Source organism: Drosophila persimilis, unplaced genomic scaffold (genome assembly GCF_003286085.1).
Source record: "Drosophila persimilis strain 14011-0111.01,24,50 unplaced genomic scaffold, DperRS2 tig00000663-arrow-arrow-pilon, whole genome shotgun sequence".
NCBI lineage: Eukaryota > Metazoa > Arthropoda > Insecta > Diptera > Drosophilidae > Drosophila > Drosophila persimilis.
Genome location: NW_020825331.1, coordinates 1,511,676 through 1,529,494, shown reverse-complemented (window position 1 = coordinate 1,529,494; position 17,819 = coordinate 1,511,676). Strand labels below are relative to the sequence as shown.

Sequence of the window (17,819 nt, the reverse complement as noted above, 5' to 3'; positions counted from 1 at the left end):
AGATCACGATGAGGCTTCGCATGAACGCAAAGTTGACTTATTCATGGTGTGGCGGTCTCTCTGGCATTTTTCATATCGCTACGTAGTTGGCTAGTCTCCGATATGTGTACATACAAATGTTCGTATGTATGTTAGCATGTACATTTGCCATATCTCCAACTTGTCCGCCCCAATACTAATTTTCAGTTTTTGACCTTCAAGGTTCCTTCACGACGCACACACACAAATACACTCTCTCACATACACATGCACACATACAACGCCCACTGTGCAGCGGCAGCGGTAGCGGCAGCGGTAGCGGCAGCGGTAGCGACAGTGAGCAGAGCATAGTGACTAGCGAACGCAAGTGATTCAACTGTGAACAAACTCTCGCAGCAACCGGACGCGTGCAGCGGACAAAAATAAAACGGCAGAAGCGACGGAGAGATCGAGAATCGGCAAGCGGAACCACAAGCAACATAGAAAAAAAAGTAAAGGAAAACAAAACTGAAGCAAACCAAAAAGTAACAGAAAGTACAAAATAATTGCGTTGCAGTCGCGAGTCGAAAATCGCATCGAATCGGTTTTTGAGTGGATTTTTGTGTGTCTCTTTCGCTGTTATTTTTTTTGCTGGTGTGGGTGTAGTGAGACGTCTGCCAGAACTGTCCGTTAGAGTGCCGAAAAGATGGACCAGGAGTTGAACGGGGCCATGCGGAGCGTGTCTATAAATAGCAACGGACTGGCGGCCACACCACATCTGAACGGCCATAGCAAAGACGAGCCGGACAATGTGCGGCGGGTGGCGGCGGAGGGCGCCTTGAGTGCATCTGCATCGGACGCCGCCAGCGCCGTAAGCAAAGCGACAAATGCATCGACAGCCGCTGCAGCGGCCAGAGCAATCCCAGCGGCGGCATCGTTCGCATCCACAGCCACAGAAGCAGCGTCGTTGTCGGGTCTAGCCGGGGCCAGTGACGCGGAGAAAAAGAAAATGGTGCACGAGTTATGTCAGCAGCTTCTGCTCACAGACGAGCAGGTGCAGGAGCTGTGCTACCGCATCCTGCACGAGATTCGCCGCGGCCTGGCCAAGGACACGCACCCAAAGGCGAATGTCAAGTGCTTCGTGACCTACGTGCAGGACCTGCCCAATGGGGACGAGCGCGGCAAGTTCCTAGCCCTTGACCTCGGCGGCACCAACTTCCGGGTGCTGCTGATCCACCTGCAGGAGAACAACGACTTCCAGATGGAGTCACGCATCTACGCGATACCCCAGCACATCATGATCGGCTCGGGCACCCAACTATTCGATCACATCGCCGAGTGCCTCTCCAACTTCATGGCCGAGCACAATGTGTACGCGGAGCGACTGCCTCTCGGCTTCACCTTCTCGTTCCCGCTGCGCCAGCTGGGCCTCACCTGCGGCCTGCTGGAGACATGGACCAAGGGCTTCAACTGCGCCGGCGTTGTCAACGAGGATGTGGTGCAGCTGCTGAAGGACGCGATCGCACGTCGCGGCGACGTACAGATCGACGTATGTGCCATCCTCAATGACACCACTGGCACTCTGATGAGCTGCGCCTGGAAGAATCACCACTGCAGAATCGGCCTTATCGTCGGCACCGGCTCAAATGCCTGCTACGTAGAGCGGGTTGAGGAGGCGGAACTCTTCGACGCCCAGGGCAACCGCAAGCCCCATGTGCTCATCAACACCGAGTGGGGGGCGTTCGGCGACAATGGCGCCCTCGACTTTGTGCGCACCGAGTTCGATCAGGACATCGACAGCCACAGCATTAATCCCGGCAAGCAGACCTTCGAGAAGATGATCTCCGGCATGTACATGGGCGAGCTGGTGCGCCTCGTTCTTGTTAAAATGACGCACGCCGGCATTCTGTTCAAAGGCCAGGACTCCGAGGTACTCAACACGCGCGGCCTCTTCTTCACCAAGTACGTCAGCGAGATCGAGGCGGACGAGCCAGGCACCTTCACCAACTGCCGCCTGGTGTTCGAGGAGCTGGGTCTGACCAATGCCACCGATGGCGACTGTGCCAACGTGCGCTACATCTGCGAGTGCGTCTCGAAGCGAGCCGCCCATCTCGTGTCTGCCGGCATTGCAACGCTGATCAACAAAATGGACGAGCCCCATGTGACGGTGGGCGTTGACGGCAGTGTGTACCGCTTCCATCCCAAGTTCCATAATCTGATGGTGGAGAAGATCACGAAGCTGATCAAACCCGGCATCACGTTCGACCTCATGCTCTCCGAGGATGGTTCCGGCCGTGGGGCAGCGCTCGTCGCGGCCGTCGCCTGTCGCGAGGACATCGTCAACAGCAAAAAGTAGGCGAGATATCGGAGAGAGATAGAGAGAGAGAGAGAGAGAGTGCTCCGAAACTGCTGCATCCCAGACATGTCCGGGTCCCCCACATAACAACTACAACAACAGCAAGAGCCATGAGCCAAGAGCCAAGAGCAATTTCCGATTTGCAAATGAGAAAATAGTTTCCTTCGTTGCCCGACACAGGGCGCCCTGGGGTTGGGCCCTGGCCCGTCAGTGCCGCCACGTGTCGGCCCTGACGGCCCTGCACCCCTGACCCAAGGGCTGCGGTGCGCGCTTCTTTAGTATTTTTAATTAGGCAAAAAGAAGAAAAAGTACGTTTTTAAACAGAAAACACAGAAACAGAAAAAACATAAACCAAAACATACTTGAGAATATCTTATAATGATAATGAATGCTTACGATTATGTTCGTTCTAGCTCCTTCGCTCCAATTGGATCGATTTCCGATTTTTTTTTTGTTGTTAATAATTTGTTATATCTATTTTACAAAAGAGAATATACACACACTCACATATATATATTTACATATATGTGAATAGTACAATTTGTTAAGAGAAATTCTTTTCGGTTTCGAGGAAAAAAAAAACATTTGGTAACCCCCCACCCACAAATAGAGAGATAGAGAGCGACACGTGTAAGATGCTGAGAAGAGAACGAACCGTTATACCACTGTGCTACAAGCATATCCGGGACGAGAGGATGCAGGATAACAGAATGAGAAACAAAACTGTAAAATCGCACATTGTTAAAGCAAAGAGAAAAACAAACAAGCAGAGTACGAACGAGAAGGAGAAATCAGAGGGAATTAAGGAAGCAGCAAAAACAAATGCATATTCTGCGACAAAAACAAACAAAAAATAAATAAAAAAAATACTAAAAAAGAGGAAAACACCCCCGCCGGAGGTGTCCTTCCTCTACAATTGTAAATGTTTATATAGAACCTATTATGAAGCGTTATATGATAATACTTGCATACACACACACACACAGACACAACACACACACACAAACAAACACATATATTATATATATATAAACATACATATATTATTTAGCCACTATATAATTACGTTATTTTTTATTATTGTCTTCGCTTAGTAAATTTTTTCTAAGATTTAAGGAGGTAAAAACTAATCAAAAAAAGTTATTGTTTTTTTTTCGTTCGATCTAGAAATGCACTTTGTGAGCTATTATTTATGTAATTGTACATTTTATCTAGTTTAGTGTTTAGTTCTTATCGTAGTCTCTAAATGTTGTCAAAAAGAGCCCCGCAATAGCCTCCCAATTCTACCCGCATACATGTGTATGTATGTATGTACATCCCCCGTCCCCAGAGACCCACGGAACCCCTTAATTATACTTAATTATCGTTTGTAAACAAAAGCGGGGGATGCGAGATGCAAACAAAAACAAAAAAAAAACATAAAACAAAAACTAAAGGCGAAAGGCGAATAAGCGAAAAAGCGAAATGAAAAGCAAATAAAATTTGTTCTTTATTCATAAATTTTTGTTAAATAATTTTTTCTTGGTACTTTGTTTGGTATTTTGTTCCATTTTGTGTGTGGTATATTCTAGTTTTCGTATTTTTTTTTTGAAACTAGCAGTTTTGGCGGCTGCCGGCCAGCACGCTCAGACAACAACAACACAGACAATTCGCATTCAAAGAAATGAAAAAAAGACACGATTTTTTGTTTGTCTATTTTGAATAAACAATGAAAAATACTATGAAAAAACGTTGATGAAATGATATAAAAATAAAGTCAGCTAAAAAATTGTTTATATTTTTCAACAAGAGATTGTATACAAAAAATTAGCCCCTGTTAAAAAGAAACAATGAAAATCAATTTATATTATAATAAATTCTAGTTATCAAAGGCGATTACACAAAAAATACTACGCAAATACATAACAGACACGCTTTGCAACATGCTGCAATTGTTGCTGCAATGAAACGGAAGCCGGAAGAAAGGAACAGCTTAGGAAATGATATTATTAACAAAAGGAATGTTTGTCAAAAAAGCAGAGAAGGATTTCGAAGAGCAAGAAAATAAAAACGATTGAACCAAAAACCTAAGGAAAAACCCAAGAAAACCGAAAAATAATTATGTTATTTGGCTGGGGGCGGGGGTATTTTATTTTATTATGTATTTATTCACTTGGGATTGCCGCTGCACTTTTATTAACGTACATATGTATATTTCTGTTTTTGCTGGCAAGCGACTGCAGGCAAGAAACAAGAATTATGCATCATCAGTGGCAATAACAATCAGTCTCTATTTTGTAATTTATATTATATTACGCTGCCAATGCACTCCCAGGCATGCCCTGCACGGAATGGGGCATTCGCGCTTTGGCAGCAATTTCGTCAAGCTAAAAATTTCTGCCGCTCAAGCAAATACGAATGTTTTGCTTAAAACGATACATCCCCTACTTTTTCGATTTCATAGTTTTCAGGTCTTTTTTGGACTGGACAGTATCAAACGTATCTTTATTCCCATACTTAAATTTCAAACTATTCTAAAAAAAATTACAAAATCTCACTTACTTTTTTTGCAATGGAAAGAAAATTCCCGTCTTCAAATATTTGACGCTTCTACTTCCACAAGATCCATCTTAGTTGAAACTTTATTTTCTATGGAAGAGCTCTTTCGCAGGGTACTTGCAGGGTTGCATTTCTGCTTGCGATTGCCTTGCTTTTGTAGACCATTTTAAATTAAGTGATTTTCAGCTTAATTTTCGTTTGACGCATTTGAATTGCAAGTAGAGGGATACATACCGAGACCAGACAATGCTTGATTGGGCCATTGTAAATGACAGATCGAAATGAACAGAACAGAACCGTACTACTACGTGCAAAGCAGCACAATATTTCTATTAATGGTATATGACACTCACTTTTTATTCTACGGACTCTATTCAGGGTGCGAGAGGCTGCAATGGCTATCTTTAGTGTTGAAAATTAAAGGAATGAAGTCAAGAATTTAACATCATATTTGAAGAATTTATGAAAGAAAATGACAAACAGTCGATCAGTCTGACAGCCGATATATTACTTTGGCAAGCAGAAGACAAATTTACGAAGCAGTACAAATTCAACACTAGTTTTATATTCAGCAAATGTCATATGGGCATGAGCAACCTGTTCGAATTTATTTGTAAATATGATATCGTATTTGTTTAGTTCATATAGTATTTGTGGTCAGAACGAGTGAAGGGAGCCAGGGGTTATTTTCGATTGAGGCAAAAGCACGGCTCAAGTTCCGCGAAAGTTGTTTTTAGAATTTCAAATGAAAAAATCTCTTATGGCGGTACCCCCTACCGCCAACGTCCCTTCCTCTAGACTGTGTTTGTTCAAATAGAATTCTTTTTTTTTTGTTGGCGAGACAGACAGAGAGTGAGGAAGTGTAATCTCAGCTATTTCTCGATCACGTTTTAGTGCAGCGGACAACAAAACCAATTTAAATATCTCGAATGCAAATTTCAATTTAAAATGCACATGATATCTATGGGGGTAACCCTAAATGGGAACTAAATGGGCGATACCCTATGGGGGATTTTGATGAAACCAAACCAATTTTGTCCATTAAATCCCAGGCGGACACTTGGAAGGTGCATACGCCTATTACACGGCGATAGATTCAGTAACCGCCAAGACGTGCAATTTATGATCATATGTAGAGCAGAGATTTGCTTGAAGCCCCTCCCCGGGTTTTACAAGACAGTTTTCTTGGAAATATGTATATCTGTATATGAAATCTGTTTTTTACAGGGCAAGAAAGCCTTATCACTGGCTGATGCATTTAAAGATTACTTGAAACGGGCACGAGCCTCTCTGATAAGGCTGATAGGGCTGGACAGGGTTAAAAGGTATTAAAGGCTAAGGCAAGTAAGTGTTAAGCGGTGACAAGTGGTGTCAATGGAAGGGGTTACTGGAATTATGGGCAGTCAGATAAGTGATTAGACGTTCAAATTGGGAATACTGATTGAGCGGGGGCCTGTCAAAAGGCAAATTTATACAGATTTTCCTATTACACGGGGTATAATAATTTAAAAGTGATCTTTTACAATAAAAAAAGATATATAATACGTACATAAGTAAATATATTATATGAAATACATATAATATATGTACGTATGTATGTATTTCATACGTCATGGTATCATTTTATAGGCCTTGATCACGCCCCAACAGTTTTCGCCTCTAGTGCGTCAGTCGACAACCGGACGGACTACCATTTATCACAGAACACAACAATAAAAAAATATAAACGCAAAAACAAAAATTATTTTGAACATTTTAAAAATGCTTTGACAGATTGTTGTTGTCGGAATTTTCGCGTTAATTTCGCCTCAATTTTACTAAAAATGCTTTGTATATTTGTGTGAAGCTAAAAATTGTCTTAAGTGTTTATTTTTAGGGTTTTTATCCGCAAAAAGAAACGACTGTGGATTCATGGTCGGCAGAGGGGAGAGGGAAGAGCTGAGTAGCCTGAGTACGCCATAACAAAAAAAACCCAACAACAACGGCAGCAAAACACATGCCAAACGAGAGAGTAGCGTGCGAAAGAATGATAGCGCTGCAGCGCGCTGGCTGCGTTGAAGGGTGGGCGGAAGAGCGGAAGAGCGGAGTACAGTTGACAGACAGACAACAAATTTGCTCATTTGATCTTCTCTCTCTGTAGCTCACCTTCGGCTGACACTCGCCTCATCATTCTCCCAGTTAGGTGTGCTCATAGGAAGGTAAGGCGGTTCCGCTCTCTCGGGTAATCTAGTTGGTATCCCCTTCCCTTTCTCTCTATCGCCCGTCTGTAGGCAGACGTTTTGCGTGTGCACACACCTTCTTTGTAATCTACCATGCATACTCCCTGCTCCTGTTTCATCGGCCTCTGCTGCTGATTTGCCCTCCTCGTGTTCTCGCACTCCTCTGCTTCGCCAACCTTTGTTTTGTTGTTATGCAAATGCCAAACTGCATTTCAAACGACAGCGAAATGCATTTTTCGAAAGTGTGAAATGGAAATACAAAGCGTAAACGAAAATCATGTGAGGTGCCAAGAGCAGCAACAACAGCTGTACAACTCGCAGCAGCAGCACTGCGCACACCTCACCCAATCATATGCAAACGCGTGTTGCCTGTGATTGTTGCTGCTCCTCTTCATTGACAGCACAAGAGACTTAAACAGCTGCAAAGCGATGAGTACAGTGGGCATCGACAGGAAGGAATGGGATCTAATGGAATAATTTAAAAATCTCTTAGAAAATACAATAATACAGGATAGTACAAGGAACTGACTGAAAGAAAATGGTTGAAGATTGCTCCAGAAAGCTATCCAGAAAGGCAACGATCAAAAACCTAGAACATGCATATGTACAGCTATGGGCATAGGAATATGTTCTGCCATTGTCTGAATGTATGCGTGATGATCTCCGATAAACAACAACGAAACGAAGTACATATAAGCACTCCAATAAATTGTTAGTTTACAGCTGTTTTACAGCGATTTTTAAAGAAAAAATCATGGTAGTTTATAAATAAATCAATTTTCTATAAGATTAAGCGAAAAAGTCTACAATTTGTCGAAGAGAATAATTGTCACACCCAGTTTTAAATGAGAACTTTGGTGTTTTTGGATTTTGGCTCGGATATAAGATGATATAGGAGATGTCCATAGTGAGGAAAGCATTCTCTTGAGCAGTTTTCAGAGAAACCATTAAAAAAATGGATATAGATGGATTAGCGAATGGAATGTGTACGCTCTAATAACTATTTGACTATAGGTATGCGCTATACTACTCGTATTATGAGAGTGGTTTGCCGTTCAATAGTTTTTATAGTTTCGTTCGGCTATGCGATGCTGGAGGTTTGCCTTCGGAAGCTGTCCGTCCATAAAACTTTCACATGCGGATACATGCCAGCACGAATCGAAAATAACAGCAATCCATCAGACCCAAAACTAGTTTAGACAATTGCAACATCAACAGGAAGAAGTGAGTGCTAGTCAGTGACTAGTGTTAAGGAGGCAGCGACAGTTAGACTCCGCCCCAGAGTGGTCAATCTATTTAGATGTATATTTATACAGTCCAATATACGTATGTGACTACTAGGTGATACTACTGATACTAGGTGACCCGGCATATATATCATCAGTCACAATCCCACAACATTTGTGCGCGGCCCGGGAAACATGTAGTCATTACTATAGCAAATAGTAGACGAATTTGTGTTCCTTCAGCAAGCATACTGTCCCAATGATTGTCGTCTTCTAGCAAGCCTAGTGCAAGGCATGCATCTTTATATGTACGTTGGATTGTCTTGTCCATCTACCTCTTGAAATGACAATGATCCGGTGACATTCCCCCACAACAGTCCCAGGTAAAATCACTCAGTCTGCCCTCGATTGACTGTATATACACGACGCAAACTATTTGATATGAATAAACGCATCAACTGGTGTCCATTACTTGGAACTTCAGAACTTCACCAAAAGCATCCGCACGATTGCACAGTTCAAAAAAGTTCGGTGAGCTTGGTTTTTGGTGGATCTATAGCACGATCAGACAGCTTCATTGGAACTGATATACCGCCAAATTTGGTATTTTGATTCACCTGAGGAGCATTCGCTTTAGAATGAGAATAATATTTAACATCAGGCTCATACTGGAATGCTAATCGAAGATATCAATTTGATGTAAATGCTCGACGAAATTGTTGGCGTTGTTGGTCAATTCCTTTACGTCTTCTGACTATGTACTAGGTACCCGAAAAAGGCCGATAAGCACAACAAATTTCACGGAGGAGTTTAGCAACAGAGCTTGTGACACGAGAATTTTATATATTAGATACAAAGTAGTATGTCACTCTTAGTCTAGAGTATGTAGTCGTCAAAAATAATAATTATTATCTTATCCCAAGTATTTTCAATCCAAAATAGGTAATTACTATATCTATTTATTTTTGCTTCTTCTTTCCAAGCGATACACGTGGTCTGATAACGGAATTTTTTCCCAAATCTTTTGACAATATCCACACAATTATAACTCAATTAACATGGAACAGCTAACAATAGTTAAGAATATGTTGAGCAAAGCCATAAAACAAGTATTGTATTGAATCAGTTGATCAGTTCTCGATCCATATGACAGGTTCAAGAGTGGCTTAGTCCCTGGACAAGTATATGTATGTACTAAACTACAAGATCAAGTTAAGTTTGGCTAATTTCGTGACTTCTTGGTAAATTTAAACCTATTATTTCTTGATAAATGCCCTATTTGCAAAACGTATCTCTTTTATTAAATCTTATCGTCGAGCTTTGCGATAAATCCATTGATTTCCCAGTCACCAGATAAAAAAATAAAGATTGCTAATTCTTTATCGGATCGGCCTATCTGGTATGTGTTTGATATACAACAGAATTGCAGGAATAAGGTGAGGTATGATAAGAGATATTTAAAGACAGATTAATAAACTTAATGAAGCAAGAATGTATTCTAGATATCGTAAGGTAAAGATACGATTAGATGCTAGTACGTAAGTTTTGATGCCGATAAATCAACAAATGCTGATAGACCTATAGGTGCAAGTGCACGTAGTGCAATAATGGCCAATACTTAGAAGGTGAATCAGAGAAGGTGACCTAGATCTGGACATGAAACAGACACTCTCAATTACTCAGCCACACTGGGAGAGGACGTGGAGGGTAAGTCACGGATATTATCGTTTATCAAGGCGGACGGACATGGATATATCGACTTGTCTATGGATGCTACGCTTCTTTTTGCCTGTTGCATACATCCACACGATTTCAATATACCCTAGTAATCTTCGAGTACCGGGGTATAAAAGCGAATACCGTTTCGCAGTTAATTTGCCATTGGGTCAATCGTTTCCTAGTCAAAAAAGCCACAATACTGCCAATCAAAAAAATATCCACAGGTGGCTGCAGTCATTTCCTTCAGCGATGTTGTTTTTTGTTTTGTTGGATTGTCGTCTGCCTCCATTATTTTATAACATTTTTGTTGTTGTTTTGGCTTTATTTCTGCACTAAATACAATACATTTTTGTCGAGTTTTTTTTTATTGTCAAATTATTGCTTTTGCTGAGTTTTTGTTGGGTAGCGGCCTTTTGTAGAGTTTTAATGGAGAAGGCAGGCGGGCCGGCTATCAACGTCCGCTTTGATCGTGTGCTACGCCTTGGAGCTTTCAACGAACAATTTGTTGCGAAATTAGTTTAATTATATTTCAATTAAAGCACAAACAAAGCAAACCGAGCTCCAAAAACCCCCAACAGAATTGAGTAATTAAAACGGTTGGGAAAGTACATAGTAAGTATAGTAGGTATGTGCAAAAATTCGTCATGGAGATGATCTAATTGGAAAAGAGATGGAGATTGTACTCGTGCTCGTGCAACATGGGAATTTATAAACAAATAAAATAAAGGAATATCTAAAGTCTCTTCTGCTATGGTTCTCCCTTTGACATCCTATTCACATCATTACTCGATTTCGATCCATTATATGTATATTCTCTGACAGAATATTTTGCTTGGTCTTCAAGCGATAATATATACGTTATCGCCCCAACAATTCCACCCAAAACTTATTGGCTTTTTTTGGTTTTCTTTGTTCTCAATTTCTACCGAATATCTTACGAGTGTTTGCCACTCAATCATTGTAGAAATTCAGCTTAGATAATCTCTATTCTCCAAAGCGTTCTCAAGTGAAGAAGTGTGAGAGATATTCTTGGTTCCATTCAATAGAATTATTCAAATTTCCCTTTTATTAGCTTTAATCGGACCCAAATGTAATATTATTCTTTAGATTCGCTCTCCTTTTGCAACATCCGTCTGAGATGATCTTGTGATATGCCTTCCCAAGTTAAGGAAAACATTCCAGACATCAGTCGTACTGAAATTACCTAACGAGAATTGCCGTTGATGTAAAGTCTAATAAACAATAATTAGTAATAGTAAGATTTTCAAAAAACAGACGGCAATATACGATCGACAATAATTACGAAAAATAATTAAAAACGGGGATATGGCGCGAGTGCCCTGAGGCCTGTAATTAATAATTATTAATTATAATGAGAAAACTAGAGGACGGAATTGCGCAATGCCGTAGTCGTAGTCGTAGTCGTAGCAATCAGAATCTGGTGCGGCTTGATAGAGTCTTGTGTGGATGTCAAGGGCCCAACTGCTTTCAAGGTTCAATCTAAAGGCTGCTATTGCGACTACAGATCTCACAGCGGTCAGGGCCACTCGCTCGCTCTGGCACGGCACTAAGTGAGACAATTGTGTGGTTATGTAAGAGAATGATTGGATTGAATCGAATTGAATTGTGTATTCGAATGAAATGTGAATGAAAGTGCGACGACTCTGTTTGTCTCGTCTCTAATCGCTTAACAAGCCAAATGCAAAACAATTGAGCGGTGCGAACCGCCGTAAACCGCTTTCAAAGCGGTACGAGTACATATTTTATTTTGGAGCTCCCAAGCCCCCCTCTCAAGGCGAGCCGAGTCCCCCAATTAACGGAATGGAAGATGTTGTCTACTTGAAGAAATTGCCTGCCCTGCCATACAAATTTATTAGATCAAATTGACAGACAGTCCCGAGACTTTAGTTAAAATTTGTTTGGGTAACAAACCGATCTTCCGAATGGAAATTTGCGGGACTTTCCTATAAACAAATGGGCACATTTTTTTATGTATGACCCGAACAGATACCAATTCGCTGTGAGCCATCAATCAGCGATTTAATAGTCATAATATAGGCAATATTATTCGGAAAAAGAGGAGAAATTTATGTAATATAGTTTTCAGATGACTATTTCAGGTAGGCTCCCTCCAGTTTTTAGCTTACTTTTGTTCCGTTTCCGTTTATAGGTGCTCTTGTTTTCACACATTATTCTCACAAACGCATGTTATCGATACCAAAATCGACCTGTGTCCGCTGCTATCACAAAAACGCAATTTCTGAGTAATTATTTCCGAACCAAATTTAAGGTTGGATCAAAAAAATATTTAAAAAGAAGGCACAAGATTAATTTCCCTGGGAATGGTTGCAAATTTATGTTAATGCATCAAGAAGTCATCTATATTTTCCTTTTGCAACTAGGATTGTTTTCTTCGTTCGTGCTTTTTTCGAAAACGGGAGCATAAATTTTGCGTTTTGAAAAGTGAATCGGAAAATTGTTTGCCTAATGCTTAATGCTGGCTATGGATAATATCGAATGGAATGGATCGAGCCTTGATACTGAACCGCCGCAGATCAATATTTGCCAGCCTATTCGAATTGCATATGGAATTGAGTGCGGCCTGAGGGTCCGTGGGGTATACTCGTAAATTAAACACCTTTCTGTGTGGCTATAAATAATAACAGAAACGAAAAACAAACACACAAAAACAAAACTGAAAACAAAAACAAATAAGCAAACGTAAACGTAAACGTAAACAGCGAACAACAACAAGTACAACTGGAGACACACACTACGCGGCTGATAACCACAAAAAATGTCGGGCAGACAACATGGAATAGATCACGTTTCTGCATTTCTCGTATGGGCCCTGCCCATGCACCCTACACGGCCACACACAATGCACATGTGTTGCGGGCAAAGCGGAATAAAAGCTTATGGAGTATATGGAGTAGCATTTGATCCCCATAGCATCCACAGCAAAAGTGCTGAAGTGGAGAGTTTTTTCGGGAGTTCATATTACGCCACAACACGTTGGGTCAAAAGTATTTTATTTCGATCGCGAAATTCTTCATTTGTTGCTTTTGATGGATAGTTAATTCTAATTCGAGCTTCGAATAAAGTTTGGAATCGGTAAAGGTTCCATTCCGGCACCTTTCGATGCATTCAATTCCATTCCTGACCATTTATTGTATATACTATATTTATGTATATGGGCAGGTGATTCAACAGTCGACCAGCACCCATGGGAGAACTTTGAATTGCAGTCAGAGTCAGCCCACACTGTCCATAGGTTGTCCACAGACAGAGAGTCCATTCATTCAGCGAAAACTGTGTGTCATTTAGCAACTATTCAGCCATCCATTTGCCATATACGATAATTACCTGCAGCGAAAACAGAAAAATATAAACAAAAGCAATGCGATCTCGGTATCGATATGCAACTGCATACATATGTACATATATCGTTTGTCTTCCGCTTCTCAATTGAGCTGCTACGTAGTTTACTGGATTGCATAAGCTCCAGATGGAATGCAATCCAATCAACCAATACAAATCAATGAGATCGGATCGGATCGAGTGAAGTGAGATTCTAAATTTGTATATATACTCGCAAATAAATACATACATGTACTGTATTGTATTTTATGTCTCTATTTGTTCGAACCGCCTGAAACTGGAAGCCAGAACATTCGGAGCCCTTGGTTTGTTGTGAACGCCCGATAAGCGTACCGCTCAAGCCTGGGTCAAGTGCCAAGGCTAGCATCTATATATATACATATATGTATGTACTATGTAGTCAGCTACAGTTTGTTACCCCTCCAGCATTCTTCACATCTCGCGGTTCTGTACAAGCTAAGCCCAAGCTTAGTAGAGCCAGTAATTTTATACCCTAGAAAATGGTCCTCTTGTATAATTGTTTAAGAAGTTTTCAGCGCCCAGAAGAAAGCACTTTCGGCTTATATTAGTTGGTTTATTGAGAGAAACTTCGATGGTAGATTGGAAAAACTAAGAATATTCTTGCTGTTCTTCATGATAAACGGATGTTATTCTTATCTTGAGAATATCAAACCGACCTAAGTCTTATCGTAGGTATAACTCTCATAGTAACAGTCGACCCCCAAAAACGAGTGTTGCCAAGAACTTCGGATTTATTGGATATGGTAGAGTATCAAAACCTTCGGCCACCTAAGAATTTCATGCTCGTCCCATTCGTTTTTCTATTTTTCCACGATTATAAAAAATATACATTTTTATGGATGGCCATATAGAGACCGGTCGCAATACACAAATTCGGCAATGGAATATTTGCAAATGTTTGTGCCAGATTATACCGTGATGGAGGGAGGAAAATCATTGGGTGGTCCCATGTCAAGTACTTTCAGGAGTAATTAGAATTGTTCCCGAAACTCAGCCTGATAAGCACACATATCGAACCGAGCAATTGCGCAATTGCCCAAAACTGAAATGGGACTATGGCGAGGACTGGTATTTACTCGTAAAACCCTTAACTGGGAACGATTTGAATATGAATAATATTGACGCTAAGTACAACACGGAAGATCTTTATAGTTTTATAGTTATAGATATATTTATTAGCAGTTTTTTTAAGGATTTATCAGTTGGAAGATATCTTTTCAAATTGTGAGATTAAACCATTTAAAAACCATTTAAACAATAATTTCATTCAGAGACCTGAACAGGTGATAAGAATATTTTATTGCCATATACCAAAGGTACCCTAACGGTACAGCAGGAATCAGAAATGAATGAACTGTATACGATTGATAATCCCCAATAGTTTCATATTAATTGATAGAGTTTCGGAACCTTTGAACGGCAACTTAAATCTACTACTTCTGGTATGTACAGTTGTAAAAGATTCTCGTACCTACAAACATATGTACTATATATGATTATAATCGTATGGTTATTCTTAAGCAAAGGAAGGTGATTCATACTGATTTTAGAAGAACTTCACAAAAGTAGTGCAGCTAACAATGAATATTATTTACTCTATCTCTGATGGACAGGGGATTTTACTTGATTTTATTGGAAGTGTGGAAGATTTATAATTAAGTAGGGAACAAACCGAATAGTGAACCTATGGAAAGATGATCTTTTCACACAAAATAATATTTAATTTGATCAAACACGATGTGATATATGGAACTTATATACCATATAAGTGAATTATTATTATGTTTCCGAAAATATCTAAATTCTGTTCTGTAAAAAATCGAACGATCAGGCGGATTGATTAAGTCAATCAACCCCAATCAGTTTTGGTTTTAATACGAATCTGATAAATGAAAGCGAAAGTGCTAGGTCCAGAGAAGCGATAATACGAGTACCTCTGCCTCCTACCGATGCCCACACTCAAAAATTTCTCCCTGGAGATCATTGATAAGCGTTCACCTGAAACGTACCCGGACGTGCGTTACTACAAGTGCAAACCATATGTAGGGAGTAATTAATTCATGTTTTTCAATACCATACCCTTTGTTATACGTTACTATCTACTGCTCCCTCTCTCTCTGTTTTAGTCTAAGGCTGTTTCACTCTATCGCTGAGTGGATTGTTATTTTTGGTATGAAATTAATAAATCCCCCACCCAGTCAATAGAGCGAGGGGGTGGCAAACGTTATTGTTTCGATTGATTGGTCCGAACAAAAAATAGGAAAACCATTCATTCAAGTGGTTCCTCCGGCTGGGGGGGCTTATCTAATGGACTTTTGGTACTTTTCAGTGGGTGGGTATCGGACCGGTCGGGGTGGGGTATCGAATTATCGCTCGAATGACATAAATCCATCGATCGATTGTGGAGAACTTTCCCTATCGAAGGAATTTGGTGGTGCCCACGATAAGAAGGCCGGGAAAAGGTCGTCCAAAAGGGGACCTTTTTTTTGGCGGCCAGTGCAGAATGCGCTTAATGCGATCGGTTCGGATCGATAGCTGATGAGAGCCTGGATAACCTTGAAACGAAATTGTTTTCCCGCAAGGCCGAATATCGCACATATATCATACATTTTCTGCGTCCCACGTGTGTGTTCAAGAGCCAAGGGTTGGCCTGACCGGACCCCCAATCGATATCCATGACCGTTAATGAATGACTGGAATGTGTGGCTCTCCACTTAAAATTCAGATACAGTGACGGAGGGAGAGAGAGCAAGAGAAGCAGGGGTTACGCAACCAGAGCAATTTGTTTCTGATGGATAATCGATGGGAATTATTTAAATATTTAAGACATAACCGAGTAGGGCAAGCTCAAACACGCCCACGCTCGGTCAGCTTTTGCGGGGGCTTCATGATGCGAGTGTGAGAGAGAGGGAGAGTGAGAGGAGTGGAGTACTAAACTGTGTCAGTCTGACACACACACACACAGAAAATCAGGCATAGTATAAAAGTATAAAAGAAATGCTCATACCCTATCTCGCAAAATCCTCCCGCAAAAAAAAAAGCAAGAAACGTGGGAGTGATGGCAAAAAGGAAAAAAAGAACTTAAGACCGCTCTGCAGGGTTCTGTGACGTGGGCGAAGCAAGCTCCCCGTCTGATTCCGATTGTGTAATCTAATAGGAGAGTACCCATGGAGCTTTCGAGTACAGGGCATGCAAACATACATATGTATGTACATATGACAGAGTATGGTAATCATGGGTACCAACCTTAGCGCCGGTGAACTTATCAAAGTCATGCGTACGACATTGCTGTAAAAAGCTACGGCTGGGTTTTTGCTGTTCGCTTGGATTTGAGTTTGAGCTTCTAGTTTGCTTTTTCCGTATTTGAGTCGGGCCATGAATGCCCTTGAGTTTGTCCTTTTTGGGCAGCGGATAGCGGCAGAGGCTGGCGCAGACGCCGCCACATTCACAGTTGTAGCAGCGACAACAGCGTATAACGCTTCGCTTGTTAACTGGTTTCGCTTTGAAGCTTGGTATAACAGATTTTCCGTAGCAGCAGCATTAGTGTAGCGGGAGAGAGAGCCGCAAAGAGCGACGGCGACGAGCGTAGGAGGCTCGTCACCGGCGTGCGCATATCTCACCCAGCTACATATGTATTTGTATGTCCATATGTATGTATGTACATATATATGCGCGCATGTAAGAGCTTGGCAGTATCGGGGTATGTGTGTGGGTAGGTTGCACGTGCTTTCAATGAACGCGACCACCATGACCACCCCACCATGTGAACCAGTAGCTACCAGTTCAAAGGATGATGCAAGCTCCTGCCTCAGTGGCGTTATTCTATTAATAGCCGTAAATATTAGACGCATGCGCCGACAAGGGTGTCCTGTGTCCTGTCAAAAGGTTAATTTAAGGTGAAACCACATGTCAGTCCAAAGCAGACCATCGCCACAGGTTGCTAGCCAAACATTTGTACATCTGTATATAATACAAGCAATGAAAGTGGTTTCCGTTGCTGGAATATGATGGCATCCATACAAATGGCGGTTTTATTAATAGGCTGCCACTACGTTAACACAAAGTTCAAAATTTTCCACAAAGTGCTGCCATACTGGTAAAAAAAGATAAGCAATTTTCGTCAAAGAAAAGTGAATTTTCTTTGTAACATGGACTTTCCATCAACATATCCTATAAATTAGGTTTCCAGAGGATATATATTATATATATATGTTATATATTTGATTGCAAAAATGGGAAGCATGAAAAAAATCGTTCAGTAGTGAGACCGTACAGCCTCTGTGATGGGAAAATACCAAAACTGTCGTCACTACCATCGCGGCTACCAATTTGAAAATGGTATATTTCTGAGGATATTTGATCGATAAATGCTCTCTCCTGCGACGAAAAAATGAGTCAAAA

At 41.1% G+C, this 17,819-nt stretch overlaps 1 protein-coding gene across 1 annotated transcript; it reads left to right on the top strand.

Annotated features, from left to right (window-relative positions):
• The first annotated feature begins 351 nt into the window (after nucleotides 1–351).
• LOC6599389 (hexokinase type 2) lies at nucleotides 352–3,745 on the top strand. The gene has a single exon (XM_026991274.1). It carries the CDS (start codon nucleotides 665–667, stop codon nucleotides 2,312–2,314), a length of 1,650 nt encoding a protein of 549 aa, XP_026847075.1. The 5' UTR covers nucleotides 352–664; the 3' UTR covers nucleotides 2,315–3,745.
• The last annotated feature ends 14,074 nt before the right edge of the window (nucleotides 3,746–17,819 follow it).

What these genes read in the sequence shown, in the direction of transcription:
- LOC6599389 (XM_026991274.1), top strand. Translation starts at nt 665, where the DNA reads ATGGACCAGGAGTTGAACGGGGCCATGCGGAGCGTGTCTATAAATAGC.